Source organism: Periplaneta americana, chromosome 1 (assembly GCF_040183065.1).
Source record: "Periplaneta americana isolate PAMFEO1 chromosome 1, P.americana_PAMFEO1_priV1, whole genome shotgun sequence".
Lineage (NCBI taxonomy): Eukaryota > Metazoa > Arthropoda > Insecta > Blattodea > Blattidae > Periplaneta > Periplaneta americana.
The window spans coordinates 170,085,162-170,102,825 of NC_091117.1; the positions used below are offsets into that span (position 1 = coordinate 170,085,162).

The 17,664-nt window shown below is 33.9% G+C and overlaps 1 protein-coding gene across 3 annotated transcripts in view; it reads right to left on the minus strand.

Annotated features, from left to right (window-relative positions):
• Positions 1 to 17,664, minus strand: part of RabX1 (RAS oncogene family member RabX1) — a 47,977-nt gene that overhangs the window by 23,388 nt on the left and 6,925 nt on the right. For 2 of the 3 annotated variants that reach the window (XR_011333282.1, XM_069832074.1), the window contains exon 5: positions 13,934 to 13,978. The exons of the other annotated variant lie outside the window; for it this stretch is intronic. Coding sequence is in view for 1 of the 2 variants with exons in the window: in XM_069832074.1 (XP_069688175.1) it covers positions 13,934 to 13,978 (45 nt within the window). In the remaining variant the exon portion in view is untranslated. The remainder of the gene's footprint in view (positions 1 to 13,933; positions 13,979 to 17,664) is intronic. 3 annotated transcript variants of the gene reach the window in all.

A 17,664-nucleotide genomic window follows, 5' to 3' on the forward strand; every position in this document is an offset into this window, starting at 1 on the left:
TATAATATGTAGAACATTAGTGAGATCTGAAAATGGAATGTACACAATAAACAGAAATAATAACGAACATATTGGACAATGGGGTAGTATGTTTTAGTAACAAGTATTATTAGAAACAAGGTGTGTTCGATATAAGTAAACTGAAAATCAAGAACGGAGTTGTATCTAAATTAAGTTGTTAGGTTTTAAAGGTGAGAATACTGATCAATTTAAATGGGGTTGAAAGTTAAATTATAATGGCGTCTATAAAAGATATATTTGTAATGAATGTAATTGTGGCACGGGATACAAAATTGTGAAGTCCATGTTACATGGATGTAAATGTTGACATCAAAAAAAAAAAAAAACAAATTTATATATATATCATATCATATATCGTCACCTGAATGCAAGAACTAGGTAACTCAATTTTTCCTGTTTTTAGATATTGCCTATTTACTTATTTATTGCACTAAGGAATATGTCTCGTTTTCTTTTACCTATTTGTTACATTGGAAAATAGATGTCGCTGGTATCGTTAGATCAGTTACCTAGTTCTTGCATTACATCCTGTGCAAGTTTTGCTATGCTATAACAGAGATAACTAAAAAACGCAAATTTCGAGTTACCCATTCTTGCATTCACATTACGATGTCATATCAATAAAGATCACAAGACTATAGATTTCTTCAGATGTACAGTGATAACTAGGGCTAGGATTCTTAGGTAAATAAATATTTTATTTTCACTGTAATAGAAACTCGTAATTGTGTTTTAAGTTTCGGACAAGGTCATCTGAACATATATTTTAAATTTTATTTCACAAAAAAATACTATTTTGAATTTTTTTAATGTAGGCCTAAATACATATTTTCAAATATTAACATAAAAACACATAAAAAGTAAGTTTCCATCAAACAGTTTTTGACAAAAGCCCCATTTCAGATTAATCATCACCAGGGAACGGATTTATATGGACTAAAAATATATGAAATATGTAAATATATATGTAGTTATTTTTACCAAAATATGGAATTAAATATGGATTTTTACCAAAATATGGAATTAAATATGGACTTAAAATTATAAAAAAATGACTATGTACGTTAAATATTGGTACATTTTAATCAAACTAAACAAAAAATATAATGGACGTACCTTATCTTCCAATGTAGTTTCAACAAAACACAATTTTTATTGTCTGTTACCATAACAATAGGTTACAAACATTTCTTTCAAGTGCTGAAAAGTGAATCTTCTTCTATTGTCTCTGAGGATAGATTTATACTGACTAAAAGAGCGTTCGACGTCACAAGAAGTAACTGGTACATAATTCAATTTCACAATGTCTGCTGGGGATAAGTCCAAGTTAATCTTCACTGTTGATTCACCACTCATCACAGCAACAACCTTTTGTAGTTCTTCATATCCAGGGTTTTTTGAAAGTACAGTGTCCACCTTAGCTCTTACTGCATCTGCAACTTTACCTCTACCACGATTCAGTTGTTCCACAGTACTATTTATAATTTCAAAACTTTCAGATAGTGAAAGGTGCCTATTTTGGAGACTTTTGAGCGTTTTTATGATGCATGAAAATGTATGCTGAATGTGAGCTAAGTCATTCTTCACACTTATGTCACAGGTAACTGTTTTCGCAGTATCAATTGAGACTGCATCTTCAGAGTCCAATGCAAGGAGAACATTGTTAATAGAGTCTATATGTTCGGCATAATATTCAACTGCTTCTAGCCATGTACCCCATCTAGTTAAAATTGGCTTTGGTGGCAATGGAATTTCAGGGTACATTTCTTTCAACACGTTAACTCTACTGGGAGCTTTGAGAAATACTTTTTTCACTGATGAAATCAACAAATCTACTTTAGGGAAATTGTCTCTGACCACTTCTGCCACACGATGAAATGCATGCGCCACACAAGTAAAATGAGTCAATTTAGGATATACAACAGATAATGCTTGTCCAGCTTTGACCATATAAGGGGCAGCATCGCTAATAAAGAATAACACATTATCGTACATAATACCCTTTGGCCACAGGATACCCATAGCTTCGTTGAACAGTTTAACTATAGTTTTGTTATTGCACTTTTCTAGAACATCACAATGTAAAAGAATTCGTTCAGAATATTGTTCACTTAACAAACCGATAACTACATTACCAACAAGTCTACCTTCTTTGTCGGGAGTCTCATCAATGGAAACCCAAATTGAACTATCTTTAATTTCATCTCTTATCTTCTGTATTGTCTCATCGTAGATGGATGGAGCATACGTCTTCCTAAGTGTTGACTCATCCGGGATTGTATGTTGAGTATATTTTTCAAGGAATTCCCTGAAGACCTTATTCTTTAGTTTGTAGAGAGGAATATCAGCAGAGATGAGAGAACGGCACAGGTCGATGTTAAACTCAGATCTTACATTCGATGTTGTTGGTTGTGTTAAAAACAATTGTCTCTGCTTGGAATTTAGTTGTTTGTTGGCCTGATGTTTACTAGTTGTAATGTGTTGTTGCACCAGGAACTTTTGTGTAGATGATACTGCACACTGACACAAATTACAAAATAATATTTTATTGTCAGTTGATAAACCATCTTCTTTAAATTCTGAAATGTAACTTGTTAGTTTTGATTTTAAATTGACTGAATGACGTACTTTTGGCATATTTACCGTCTTTATAGTATGATTTACAAAACTGAACCTATGTGTACTCTGACTGGCATTTAACTGTTGAGCTGCACAACTGAAGTCTGTTAAAAATTTTAAATTAAATTAATACAGTTTTGTAACTTACTTTCCCATTGTTGATAGGACTGCTAATTTTCAAATAACTCTGATGTTAAAGGGATTACTGAACATGTGTTTAAATCTCTATTGTTGAAATGTATTTTTAAAAGTTAATGGAATTTTGTTTTGTTTTATTGTTAAACCTAATATAATATGGACTGTTTTATATGAAATATGGAAAATATATGGAAATTAACGAAAATATGTACTAAACTCTAAAATATGGAAAAATATGGAAAATAAAAGTAGGATTTTTCAACCCTACACATTGTGAAACATAAAGATAATGCAAAATATAAATTATATTAGCTTTATAAGTAAATATGTATTTACATATAAATCCTTTCCCTGATCATCACCCAAATGTTCAGTGCAGTTGCTTAGACGTGACAGCTAGCAACTGTTTCTCGGAATTGCCTATCTGTGGAACTGCAGTCTGCTCTTTCACCACAAATAATAAGAGCTGTCATCACTAAAAAATTGTACTGTAACACACATACACAATGATGTGTCATTTAGGACTGCTCTATAAATTACCATAATGCTGATTCAGAAAGCAATTATAATTTCATAAATAACAGCTGCCTTTGTTTCGTTGCCAATCATAAATAAGTCTCTAGAAAGTGCATGTTGTTTCTCAATGGCCAGGGTGCTCTTTTTCCCAGTACAAGACAGTGTTCTGCAATAATCATCACTCATTTGTGAAGGATATCTTGAGGATGAATCTCATTGTTTTTTGTAATTCTTCAGCAGTTGGCGAGACAGCATAATTTATACTGACGAGTACTTCATATTTTTATATTCACATAAAATAATTTAACCATAATTATTATTTTTTTCTTTTTTTGTCACAGATTTTCCCGATTTTTAGCACATAAAACATAAATATTTTCCGGAAATTTTAGCATTTAAAAATCCGAGCCCTAGTGATAACATACACCTATGCTCTTCAGTTCACAAAATAATAATAATAATAATAATAATAATAATAATAATAATAATAATAATATCATCATCATGATCATACAATCATGTTTTTCTAATTATTGTGATGTACTGAAGTACGTACGATATTTCTGTGCAGGAATTCTGCATTACCATGTGATGAAGAATGAGTGGAGTGGAGAAAAATTCTCTCTGGTACCGGGACTCGAACCTGGGTTTTCAGCTCTATGTGCTGACACTTTATCCACTAAGTCACAGCAAATTCCAGTTCCGATGCCGGACTGAATCCTCTCAGTTTAAGTTCCACCTCTTAGTTTCCCTTTAGTGGCCAACCCTCGTGCACTGTGCCACAGATGTGATGTAATTCATGGTTGAGAAAATGGCAATATGAGTCAGCAGTAACTGTGCCTTCAAAGTTACAAAGGATTCCACACCAAAAATTCAGTGACCAACAATGCTGAAAAGGCACAACTTTCATTCATTGGGGGTTTTCAGGTGTCCAATAATGCATATTATGCATATTAACATGTCCAGTGTTTGAGAATGTTGCTTCATCTGAAAATAATGTTTGCCAATAACGAACCATTCTCTGCAATAGCATTAAGTGGCCACTCACAAAAAACAACTCGAAGCTGAAAATCTCTTTATGTGAGGTCTTGATGCATACATATATGATGAGGATGGTAATGGTGATGCTTCAGTATCTGCTGCACTGAAATGTGGCTAATTCCACTGTCTTTGGCCAATTCACGTTGACTTATCTGTGGATTTACTTCTACAGTGGCAAGAATATTGACAGCATTTTCATGATTCACTTTTGATTTCACCTTGAGTGAGTCTTGTTCTTTACACTTCCATTGTTACGCAGCCATGTTTCCAGTCATTTGAATTTTATATGAGACATTTGCATCCCATATTTTTCATTGAACACTACCGCTGCAATTCTATAGTTCCTCCTGCTTTCACACAGCACTAACATCATATTTACTTCCACATCATAAACTGTCATATTTCTGAATCTAGAAGAGCCACACTGAACAATCAATATGGCCAGCCACATATTTTGAGAGTTGAGGCGACTTTGAAATCATAATACTGAAATAACTGGAACTGAAATTTTTAGAAAAGATTTACTGTATGTTCAGGGTGTTAATTAAGGTTATTTTGAGCAATTAATAAAATTATGTAAAGTTATAGTATGGTTTATTATTATTTATCTGTATCGGATATGTCTCATTTCAAACACCTTATACCAGTTCAGAATTTCAGTATAGAAAAGAGTGTTTTAAACAAAAGTTGCTTCACTTGTTTAGGACAATCAAAATATCTAAAAGTTATATCATCGTTCCATTTAAAATTCTGAAGTTACTTCCCCAGAACCCCATTTTGGGGCATGCTGAAATGTTGTCCATGAAGCTATCATGAAGGCCCCCTCCTTTGAAAACTGTAGGAAAAGTCAGCATTTAGTTATACTGATCCATTTAAGAGATATTTTATTCTAACACTTTATGTGGGCCATCCTGTATATGTGGAACATTCTGTTGACAATTGGCCCACGTGAATGGATAGGTAAGCAAGCAGTTAACTCTTAGAGAGAAAGATAGAAAAAACACTCATTGGAGAGTTTCAGTTGCCAAAGCAATCTAATTGAATTAAACATCTAGACTCTACACTTATCATTATGAGTAAGTTAATGCTGAAATGTCTGTCACCATGTAGACTGCATGCTTCATATTTCTTCAATAAATTCTGAGACACATATTTCTGTCCTTCGTAGAAAATAAGTCTTATTGTATAATACTGTTTGCCAAAATTTTACAGCATACAAAGGTTTGTTTCATACAAGATCTCCTCTTAGATAAATATCATACAAGTTACTATAAGACTGGAGGATCTCGGTGGACACAAATGATGTGCTATTATCCAATCATGGAACACAGATTCCAATATGTGTATGAAATAACAGGCAAAGAATTGTTTGCTTTTATTCAAGTATGACATAAAACTATTCCTAATATAGATTTCTGCCTTACTGTACCATATAAACAGCATTTCTCAAACTTTTTTGAAGTGAGGACCACTTTTTTAAGTCAGAACAGTTCCGTGGACCACCTTACTCTTGTTCCCTTCGAAAGCAAATTTATCATTTTTGTAACATATTTTAATACCAGTATACTTATATTTTAAAATAGAATTAATTAATTAAAATTAATTTAATTAAATGAATTTTATATTAGTATTAACTTATTATTTAATTTAATGCCCTGATACTTGACACAATGTCATTTGTCTAATATTAGTATTAAGTAATTAAGTTAATGTTAATAGAAGAAAATTCATTTTCGTTTTTTTAATAATTCAAGGCTATTAGAGTTTGGATAATCTTTAACTAATTAACTAAAAAAAATAAATAAATGTTGGTACTCACATTAATGAGATGGATGAGCTTGCCAATTCTTGGACAGTTTTCTATATTTGGATGTACCCTGGTAAGTTTAAGTCTGGTATTGTCACATACATCGAGTCGATTTCAGTACTTTGTTTTTATTAGAGTTAGTGATGAAAACCTTTTCTTACACAGATACGTAGAAGCAAACTGAATTATAATTTGTAAAGCACCATTGTACAGTTCACTGTATTCTCTTTTCACTTGTAATGAGGTTCAGAAATTAACCATACCTTCCGCTTGGAATTTCATTTTAAGTCCAGTGTCATTCAAGAGTTCAATTAACTGTTCTCTTTCACTCAATGAAAATTTGTTATTTTCAATATAGCAATGAAAGGGATCACGAACCCATGAAAATTCGTCATAGTCTATTTAGGCCTACTTGGAAAATAAGTTTCAAATTGTAACCTCAGAGTTTCGAGATGCGAACATATGTCATTGCGTAATTCTTTTCTAATAACGAGATCATTTTCAACCAAAAAAGATTCTAGGGTTGGAAATGGTGAAAAAATCCTAACTGACCCACAAACCAAGTTTCCTCTCGAACCACTTTATTTTCTCATGCGCATTGAAAATAGTAAAAGAATTACCTTGTAGAGAGAGATTTAGTTCGTTTAGTTTGAGAATACATCTGAAAGATATGCCAATGTACTTAGCCACATGTCATCAGCAAAAAATGACGTAAAATCTTAGTTAATTCCGTTTACAAATAAGAGGACTTCCTGTCTTAATTCAAAGAGCCTTGTGAGTACCTTACCCCGTGAGAGCCAGTGAACTTCAGAATGAAGAAGAACCTGTTTGTGCTCGCTACCCAAGTCATTGCAAAGTAATGAAAATATTCTGCTAATCAGAGGCCTTGCCTTAATAAAGTTATTACTTAATGCTACCTTGTAACACGGTTTTGAATTTAGATGACATATCTTTGGCCACCAAGTCTTCCCTGTGAATGACACAATGGGTCCAGGTAACATTAGGAGCCACATCACTGACTTTAGCTACAACGCCACTATGACTACCGGTAAGCACACGAGCCCCAACTGAACAAAAACCTACACATTTTTTCCAATCAATATCATGCTCTTGCATGTACTCATTAAGAACTTTAAAAAGTTGTTCTCCAGTTGTACAAGCTGGCAAAATCTTTGAAAATAACATATCTTCATGAATAGCATTGTTAAACTCGTACCTGACATAACAAATCAACTGCGCATCATTCGAAATATCTGTTGTCTCATCTATATGAAGTAAATAAAACTGACTTTCTTTTAATCTGCTGATAAGTTCAGATTCTACGTTATTAGCCATGTCATGGATTCGGTGTGTAACTATCATTTGAGAGTAGTATTAAATCAATATCATTAGATAACTTTTCACTAAACATTGTTTTAACTATATCTTTTGCAACTGGAAGCATTAAGGTCTCACCTATAGAATGAGGTGAGCTGCTCTTCACGATATGAAGACTTCCAATATAGGAAGTTTGTAAGGCCTTTTTAGTTGCTGAACCTACATTAGAAACAAGTTTCATTTCTTTATTCATTTTTTCAACACATCATTGAAAAAATTCGACAGGTTTACTTTTTACACTTGCATGTTTCGTCTCTAAGTGCCGTTTCAATTTTGCGGGTTTCATACACTCGTTTGAAAGCACTTCGTAACAAATAACGCACCAAGGTTTTGGTTCACTCTCATTGCCACACCAAGCAAATCCAAGTTCCAAATAACTCTTGTCATATTTATGAAAGTATTTTTTCTTTGAACTACCACTAGGACTAGATATTTCTTTAATGACACTAGAATCACTGATATTAATATCTTTACACATAGCTTCTGAACTATTAGCACTGCCTAAATGAAGCATATCATCACGTTCCTTTCTTTTCAAAGATTCGGATTGAAGCCAGTTTTCCATTATGTATATTTAACACAGACACACAGTAGACAACTAGTAGCATGTATCACGCAAGAAGGATTTCAAACAACTAACTGCTAACAGACAAGCAATGAATCAACAATACACAGAATTTGTTATAAGTTACTTGTGATTGGCTACAAAAAAAAATAATTAGAAAAGTATTGTAATTTGAATTTCTGGATCTGATTCATCCAGATTTTAAAATAGGCGGAGTCTAAAATTTCTTATATCATCATCTGGAAAAACAGAAATACAAAAAATCAATGCAGAAACATGCCTGATTTTCAGCAAGTAAAGATGCAATTTGGCACATTCTATTATTGGCGTATAACTACAGTACGTGACCATTTCAATGTGCAGACTGGGTGTCGGCAAAACTATTAAGAAAGTCATAAATACATGAAAGGTTCGGTATTTTAGTCTTCTGTTATGAATTCAGGTGGTCCCTGGCTGGGTTACAGGCACAGAGCCAGATGTTTAGGGAAAAGATGGCTAGAAACACCACGTTCATAGTGCTTTAAATCCCTCTTTTGTTGCTGAGAGTAGATTGGGAAGTCGGTAAATGTGTAGGGTAATAAATTTCATAAAATGTCAGTACTGAGAGAAAAAGTAAAAGGAGATTGCCATGTGTCATTTCCAAACTCTGAGATTTTCAGCTATAGTGTGATACACAATTCGTTTCAATTTTATTTTTTCTTCTGAGGACCACAAGGACCACAGGTGGTCGGCGGATCACAGTTTGAGAAACGCTAATATAAAACAATGGTCATAAAATATTGTCAATTATTTTTTCGGTTAAAAGATGCTCTCTTCTTTGGTTCATCTTGTTAAAATATTCCATTCTTTGCACATTTTTTTATAATGTCTGAATCCGACTCTTGTGAGGTACAGTGACTCCAGAAATGTTTATACGTCTGAACTGATTATACAATATAAATTATATAATTAGGTATATATGTGTATTAACCACAAACTATATAATGAATGCTTTATACAACCAATATTAAACCAATGAAGCAAAAACGGTCACACATCTGCATTTCCACTGCATGTAATATCATAATGACACACTTGCCCACTGATAAGTCATCACTGATTGATAACATTGCCAATAGATGTGGGAAGTTGAGGCCAATTGTTAATAAAATACCATTTAGTTCTCTCTGCATACAAGCACAAATAGAGATATACAAAAAACAAAAAAAGCATGCAATAAAGAGAAGTGCTAAGAAATATGGGATTGATACATAAGTTCGTAGCATTTTTCTGTACTTCATTTAATCTATATACGTATATAAAATTTGAACTGGTAATGAAAATTACGGGAAAATGGCTGAACAGATTTTAATTAATGACCTGTCATTTTGAAGCTCGGCATCCAAGGATTTTCAGAAAAATAGTAACTTTCAGTGAAGCATTAGTTTTTCTACATAATTTTCCTATTTTCCAAAATCCATCTTTCGTCAGTTTTGAGAACCAGTTATTGCACTTCAGAACAGTGGCGATTTCTCTTAAGGAGTACAGGAGCAGTGCACCACCTCTTCAAATAACACATGTTTTTAAATTTACTGTATATCAATGAGCTGCAGTAGACTATGTGAGCGACATAATTCTTTATTATAATACGGTACTATGTAAAAATAACGCTGCGCGTGTACTGGTCTTGTTGACGCCTGGGACTTAGGTTTACCACTCGACACTTGCGGCACACTGTTCCATTCGAGCATGCGCAGTAGTAGAGTTTCGCTGGCAGGCTTTGGAGCATGTTAGGGAGCCAGTACAATGTGCGTAAGAGGGGTTAGGAGCACTTTCAGATGTGTTCTGCAGTCGCTGTTTGGCCCTTTCTATCATAAATATTGCAATGAATAGTGTGCAAAATCTTTAAAATATGTAATTTTCTGTAAGAACTTTACACGAAAAGATAAAAATAAAGAAGATGGGTAGACGTACACAGGAATTAAAATGATAAGTGACGAAGAATAGTAATAGAGAAGTGACAAGAAAATTCAACATTCGGACTTACGAAAAATACAATATGTGGCTGCAATATAAAAGACGCTATATTTTGTTTTCCTTGCCTATTGTTCGGCGGCGAACATTCATTGACAAAAACAAGTAGGCTACGTGTTATGAATTGTATTTATTCTTCTGTTTGAATGTAGGACTGTGCGTAGTAACTAAATAATTTTGATTATCGTTCTGTAGGTATGATTGATTTGAAGCACATGAATGAAAGAAATAAAAACACGATTCTTCAGCTGCACACTCAACAATAATGTTAAATTAGCAGTGTTGGGTCAAACAAACATACAGACACAATTGGATTGTTGCACTTCACAATGATAAAGTTACCAAGAACAGATATGTGCGTGCGGTTTTGTTGCTTTAAGAGGTCACGAAGAGGGAAACTCATCTTTAAACGCTAGTATTTTTCTTGGCCTCGTCAATTTTAGTTCTGAATTAGACGCACTCTTAAGGAACATTTGGAAAGAGGAACAGTGTTTAAGAGCACATCAAACACTATACACAACGAAGTCCTTCAAGCCATTTTGATGTATGCCACGATTAGATTTCAAAGAAATAAAGAAAGCTGCTGACTTTTAGCAGTTAAGGCTGATGAGACGACACACGTATCGAATGCTTGTGAACGTGTGAACTGTGTTATAAAACGCAATATAGCGAAAACAATATTATTTACGGTATGCTGCAATAGAAATTGAACACTTTACTTTGCTATCTATATCTATATAACATATATTAGTAGTTATGTCGTCGTTAGTACCTATAATAATAATAATAATAATAATAATAATAATAATAATAATAATAATAATAATAATAATAATAATAATAATAATACGATAATCATAATCATAATAAATATTTGTGCACCACCAGGATTATTTATCACCACACGCCACTGCTTCAGAATACAACAAAACACATACTACAATAAACAATAGGCTATTACACGAATTACCTGTAGCATTGCTGACATATTTAGAGTTCAAATTCAATTGGTTATTATAAACTTCAAGACTTGCTAAAAATAATTTACAGATCTGATTCTGCAGTGTGTAATTTTCTGAGTACAGCTGTGTATTGGATATCAAAATCTACAGAAGTTGAGGTGGTTTTATGACATTACCATTAGAAATAAAATATTATTATAGTTAATGCCATGATGTGACTATTTTTCATTAATTATACATATTAATGCTATATTGATGATATGCAAGTGAAACTTTTGGGGTTATATAGGTAAATGTAGAGAATAATTTAAATTAGATCTTCATTTCTATAATTTACCGAGTGGCGGCTATATAGTATATATATAGTATATGTTACTGAAAACTACGAAACTTGCGTAAGATAATAATATTGTTATTAAAAATCAAATATTTTTATAGTTATTAATCAAGTGGGGTTGGGTCTTTTTTATGTATTTAATAGCGGTGCAGTGTAGATATTTATATGCGTGATTCTCTTTAGCATTGGCTCGAGAGAACGCAAAAATTACAATTCCTAAGAAAAGACCAAAAGGTATTACTTACTAATAAAATAAGAGGCCTACAAAAATTTTGTAGTCTCCTGATCATTTCAGCAAGATCTCCTAGCAGGATAAAATGATTTTACCCTCTACATTTCAAGCTCTATATGCAGCAGTTATTCTAAGATGCTATGTTTGTTATTCGAAAGCATAGCAAACGTGACTTTTTTTTAACGTTCACCTGCAATAGACAATGACCTGATTGCTTTATTCCTACATGAAAAACCCACTGATCATCCTGACATTGTTACTTGAGTTTTCGCGTTGAAACTCAAAAACTGAAGGTGGATAGGTTCAAGAAAAAGTATTTGGCATAAAAAAACCATTCAGAGGGAGTATGTTTCATTATTATGGAAGCAAATAACTTTCAAAATGTCTGGTATTCTTCATTGAAAATAAATCTGAAAAATGTTTATTTGAACGTCTAATGAACTTAGTTTGCAGCATTTGCTGCACAAGCTACTAGTAGTACTATATAGTGACATACTCTGTAGCTACCATAGCAAGGAAAACACTATGAACTTATGCACCAACCCAATATATTGTTATAAATAAAACAGATCACACTCCAATTGCCATGCCAGATTCAGGTGTACAAAAAGATGCAGTTTTAAGTAGTATGACACATATATTACCAACATCAAGAACACCTACGACACCTCAAACAAAGCTATAACAAACAGAAAAAGAAATTGCATTCCATGCATATAGAGTATCATTCACGATTGTGAAGCAGGGATCCTACTGACCTAAACACAATCACTAACACCCATTTTGAGCTCAAACGATTTGTTTTCGAGTGTCCAATGTGCGTTGCACATGAAACCAAGATTCTCACACAAATTTATTTATTTATTTTTTATTAACCTTTTATATTTTTGTAATTATATGACTATTGGATTAATATTGGTCCAGGATGTTAAATAGTATTTATTTTAAATTGTAGGAATGTTCATCATTGGTGCACAGTAATAGTGGTGGCACAGGTGATAAAAGTGGTGGTGGTGGTGGTGGTGATGGTGGTGGTGGTGGTAGTGGTGACGACGATAGTAATGGTCATGATGATGTGGTAGTGATTCTGATAATATTGATGCTTCTACTGTTGTAATGATGTTGTTGATGGAAGGGGGAGTCGATGGAGATCGGGAGTAATGGTAATAATTCTATTAATAGTGATATTGGTATAATGTTTTTAATGATGACGAAGATGATGATGAAAATGACACGGGTGATGATGATAATTGTGTTTGTGGTCATGATAATAATGGTGGCAAAACAATAATGTAATGTGTCTGTTAAGCAACGTTAAATATGCAAAAAAAAAAGTCCTGTATCTATAAAAAAAATGATATCTCAGAAAGAGATAGTCCTGATCTCTCTGGTTTAAGGACCGTATATGGTATATACTTACTTACTGACTTTTAAGGAATCCGGAGGTTCATTGCCGCCCTCACATAAGCCCGCCATTGGTCCCTATCCTGAGCAAGATTAATCCAGTCTCTATCATCATATCCCACCTCCCTCAAATCCATTTTAATATTATCTTCCCATCTACGTCTCGGTCTCCCCAAAGGTCTTTTTCCCTCCGGCCTCCCAACTAACACTCTATATGCATTTCTGGAGTCGCCCATACGTGCTACATGCCCTGCCCATCTCAAACGTTTGGATTTAATGTTCTTAATTATGTCAGGTGAGGAATACAATGTGTGCAGTTCTGTGTTTTATATATATATACACACACACACACACTTATATATATAGCCTATATATACATATATATATATATATATATATATATATATATATATATATATATATATACATACATATACATATACATATACATACACACACATATATTTTAACTGATGGCGGGTACTTGACTGTGTGCCATTCACCCATATAAAGCCAGTTGTATAGAGTATAGACCAATTTACCAACAGAGTTGTTGCCCAGAGTGTGCCATAGAAGGCTGGTCTACACTACACCCACAATGAGGTGAGGTGATGGAGATTTGTTGGGATCCCACAGGGGAACTGGAGCTCCTGGAGGAAACTCGTGTTGCTTAACAGAAGTGATAAATCAGGGATACACTGGAGATCGAACCAGAGTCCACAGGAATGAGCCCAATGCTCTAGTCACTGGACCAACATTGCAGCTTTAATAATATTATCTAACCATATTTCCACCGCCCCTTTCCCCCAAGCTTCTCTCTTGCCAAGAACAGCTAAGATCACGATATAAAAGTAAAACAATATGCACACTGTAAGCACACGAGATGAGATAACCCACTCACCATTCAAATATACCATAAGTCCGTCATTACGATAGTTCATACAACCTGGAAAGATTCATATTAAATAAGCCATCACACAATTCTATTCTAGGATGATTTGCAAGACAGAAAGCAAGTTATGAGGGAGTTAGAAAAAAGACTTACACATGAACTGAACACAACATCATCAAACAAAATTAATTTGAACATGTCTGAACAATTTAATTCATTTCAAAATTTCCACCATCACAAACTTCTATGCACAGACTCCCACCTTGAGCCATATTTAACTAAGCATCGATTAATTCTGTAATCTTTTGTTAACTTTAATCTCTTAAAACTTCATTTGATTAAGTAAATTCAATGTTGCCTTCTTTATTCATATGCCTAACATAAAATCAATATGCAAATCTGGCTTTCAGGTAGTAGCTCCCTGTAAAGCAGGTTTGAATAATTTCACGGAAAAATTGTTCCAGGGCCAGATATCGATCCTGGGACCCTTTGCTTAGTGCACGAATACTCTGCTGGCTGAGCTACCCCAGGAACTATACACAACACAGTCAAAATTTTTCCTTTATATCCACACAACTCAAATGGGCTGACAAGGCGCCATAACCCAACTTTGAGTGCACACAAATTCTGTGTGACTTAAATTGTGGCTTTCTGTTAATGTACCTCCAGTAACAAGGTACTGGAGGTATGTTAACAAGAAGCCAAAATTGTGGATAAGTCTCAATCCACTTTAACATTAAGTTTACTTCTATGTTTGTTTTTCAAGAAGACCAGAGCAGAAAATACTCTCAGAGAAGTATGCTTATGCAAATAGTGTTAAGAGTTGTTATGATTTGGGGGGAACGGGATATATGGGTGATGCATGTAACCAAGATTCCTATAGGGACATTGTAGGAAACACGACTTTTAAGCTTGAATCAGAAGATAATTCAAATAATTTTAACAGCCCCTCTTCGTCTTTTGATAGGCAAACCATTATTTGTCACCAAGAGGAGATTTTTCATACAACTGCTTTTTCCATTGCACAAAGGATAATATTCCCTTAATTTTAATGTCAAGCAATGAAAATGTTTCCTTACACTTCCAAAGATATTGAACAAGAGTTCATCAAGACATGTTGCTAGAAAGTCAATGAGAGTGAGAAATGAATTGAATTCTCGAATGATAACTCGATAATTCTCGAATGATAACGAGACCATAAGTTTAATTTCTTTATCGTTGTTTTAGTCTTACTCTGAATGGTGAACAAAAAGTTGAACACTGAAGATTAGAATTTTAAAAAAACTAAAAATATCGGATAGTTAAGCAAGGCTTGCAAGCCAAGAGATGTCACTCAGGCAAACTACTCAAAAAAAAGTCTGAGATAGCCAAAAAATATTCCAGCAAGCAAGCTGACAAAATACAAAGAAGGTGATAAAGTTAAGTTTAGTTAAAATACCATTTGAAAATACATCTTGTACTGCGAATGTCTTTCAAATCACAGGTTGGGAACTGCTCCTATAGAACATTTTGCCAATACAGACGTCACCATTGTTCGAAGATAGATCTGGACCCCACAAGTGACACCAACAAGGTATCACTCATGAGGCAACTAGGCCAGGAGATAATGGGGTAGGGTGGCCAGTTCCTTTCCCCTCACAGCATACATCACTGATTAGTTACATATTACATTAATCAGACTTCAGATGCATACAAACAATTGTTCTTCCTCTGACACGTCATACCAAGTGAGATGTACTGTCTGATAATAGACGTATGTATCAACCAGAACCCCAATCAGAGGTGAATGTAACCATTATTCTATAATATATGATGATGATGATGATGATGATGATGATGATGAAACTGTAAAACATTAGCAAGGGAAATGAAAATACATAACAAAACCTGCTCCAAATACAGTATTTGTCCACTCTAAATTTCACTTGGACTCATCTGGATTACAGTCTGGGTCTCTGACATGAAAAATCAATGCTCTATCAATTCGGTGTGCCCACTTACTAAAAGTTACACTAATGTCAATGCAGAATTCGTTTTCATTAGAAATGTTTCGCCCACTTTGTCTTAGATGTTATATTTTGTGCTGGTAATTATGTCACGAAGTCACAATATAAGTCTTCTCAATTAAAGCTTTCTTTTCTGGTACCAACACTTTAACATAAACACATTACTGTTCGTTTCTTAATTAATACAAAAGTGAACTATCACACAAGGGAATATCAATCTTCTCTTCGACTGCAGCGAATAGTTTTTTGTATTGTTGATACTGTATACATTTTTCATTCACGTAAGTAACGCATGAAGTTGCATATCATACACTTATTTAAACATGTTAGGTAGGGTCTTTCGTTTCTTGGTTGGAATGGAAAGAACATTAATTTCACCAAGTTCACTGAAGTTTCTATTCTCTTTAACGAAAAACCTTGAAACTTCAGCATAATACAGTCAACTCTGGCTATAGTGAACTCGGTTATAGTGAACATTCGGCTATAGTGAACCTAAATTGTTGGTCCCGACCCGCATACATTAAAAAGTACGTTGATATTTCCGTTTATAGTGAACCCTCACTTCAGTTATAGTGAACCTTGTATCCTGACAAATTCTTATTTGAAGTCAGACCTTCTTGTATAAAACTGAAAGAATATGTTGAGAACAACATTCTAAATTTCTCACTCCTTTTGTCAAAGGTCAAAGATAGGATCAGTGATTCCTAGACAGTGAGCTGTACTGTAAATCCAGGAACGCGTGACGACCTTGCCTCACTCCACCGTCGAAGGGTTAACATTCTGTTCTCAGGCACTCTACCCTACTGTTATTTCTAATCCTCCACCATCAAAGGGTTGTCTTTTGTTCTCAGAAACATTTCCATTATGACGGATAGCATTGAAACAGTGGAAAATGAAATTGCCTTCTTTCATTAAAAGGAGACGGACATTAAGTATGTCCAGAGCATAAATGAAGGTAAGATTTCGATTGCTTTCAAACTCCATCAACCCTCTCCCAATTTCCGGGAAATTCCAAGGCTGAGTACGCAGTCACACCAGTGAATAGGGATTATAAAGAATGGACACTTCGCGTCGGTATCTTTGATGTAGCCGGACTGATTTCAATGACCTTCAAGCCAGCTAAAGCATGAGATTCTGCTTTCTCCCTAAAGTTGGCGCTGACATCACACCAGCTAGCAGTTGACACAGCGGAAATATAACACATATAATTAATATATCTAGGCACATTATGTACCAAATAAAATAAATTGGATCCATAAAATAATAAATCCGTCATTAACTGTAATGTCTAGACTCTAGAGTTCCTTTATAATGAGAGTTGAGACGTTGAACCCAACAACAATTAAAATATGTAATTATTTGATAGCGCTGAAAATGGAAAAACAAAACTCTTACGAGAAGTAAAACCATATACCTATATTATATATTATATATAAATATTAAACGAATTCGATACTTAATTTTATAATGTATTACATTATTTTATAATATAATTTATGATATCTGAAATATAAAATATTATTATTACAACTAGTTTGTCACTGAGAAATAAGGAAAAAGCTGTTAACTTGAATTTATTTGAAGCAAAGCATTACTGGATTATGCAATAAGGTAGGCGATGTTTGGATCCTGTGTCTCAGCTCTATTCTCAATTATTATCTTAGCGTATGCTCGATTACACTAACCTCTAGCGCTTGAAAGTGGAATTATACGCTGGCGCACAGAGAAACAAAA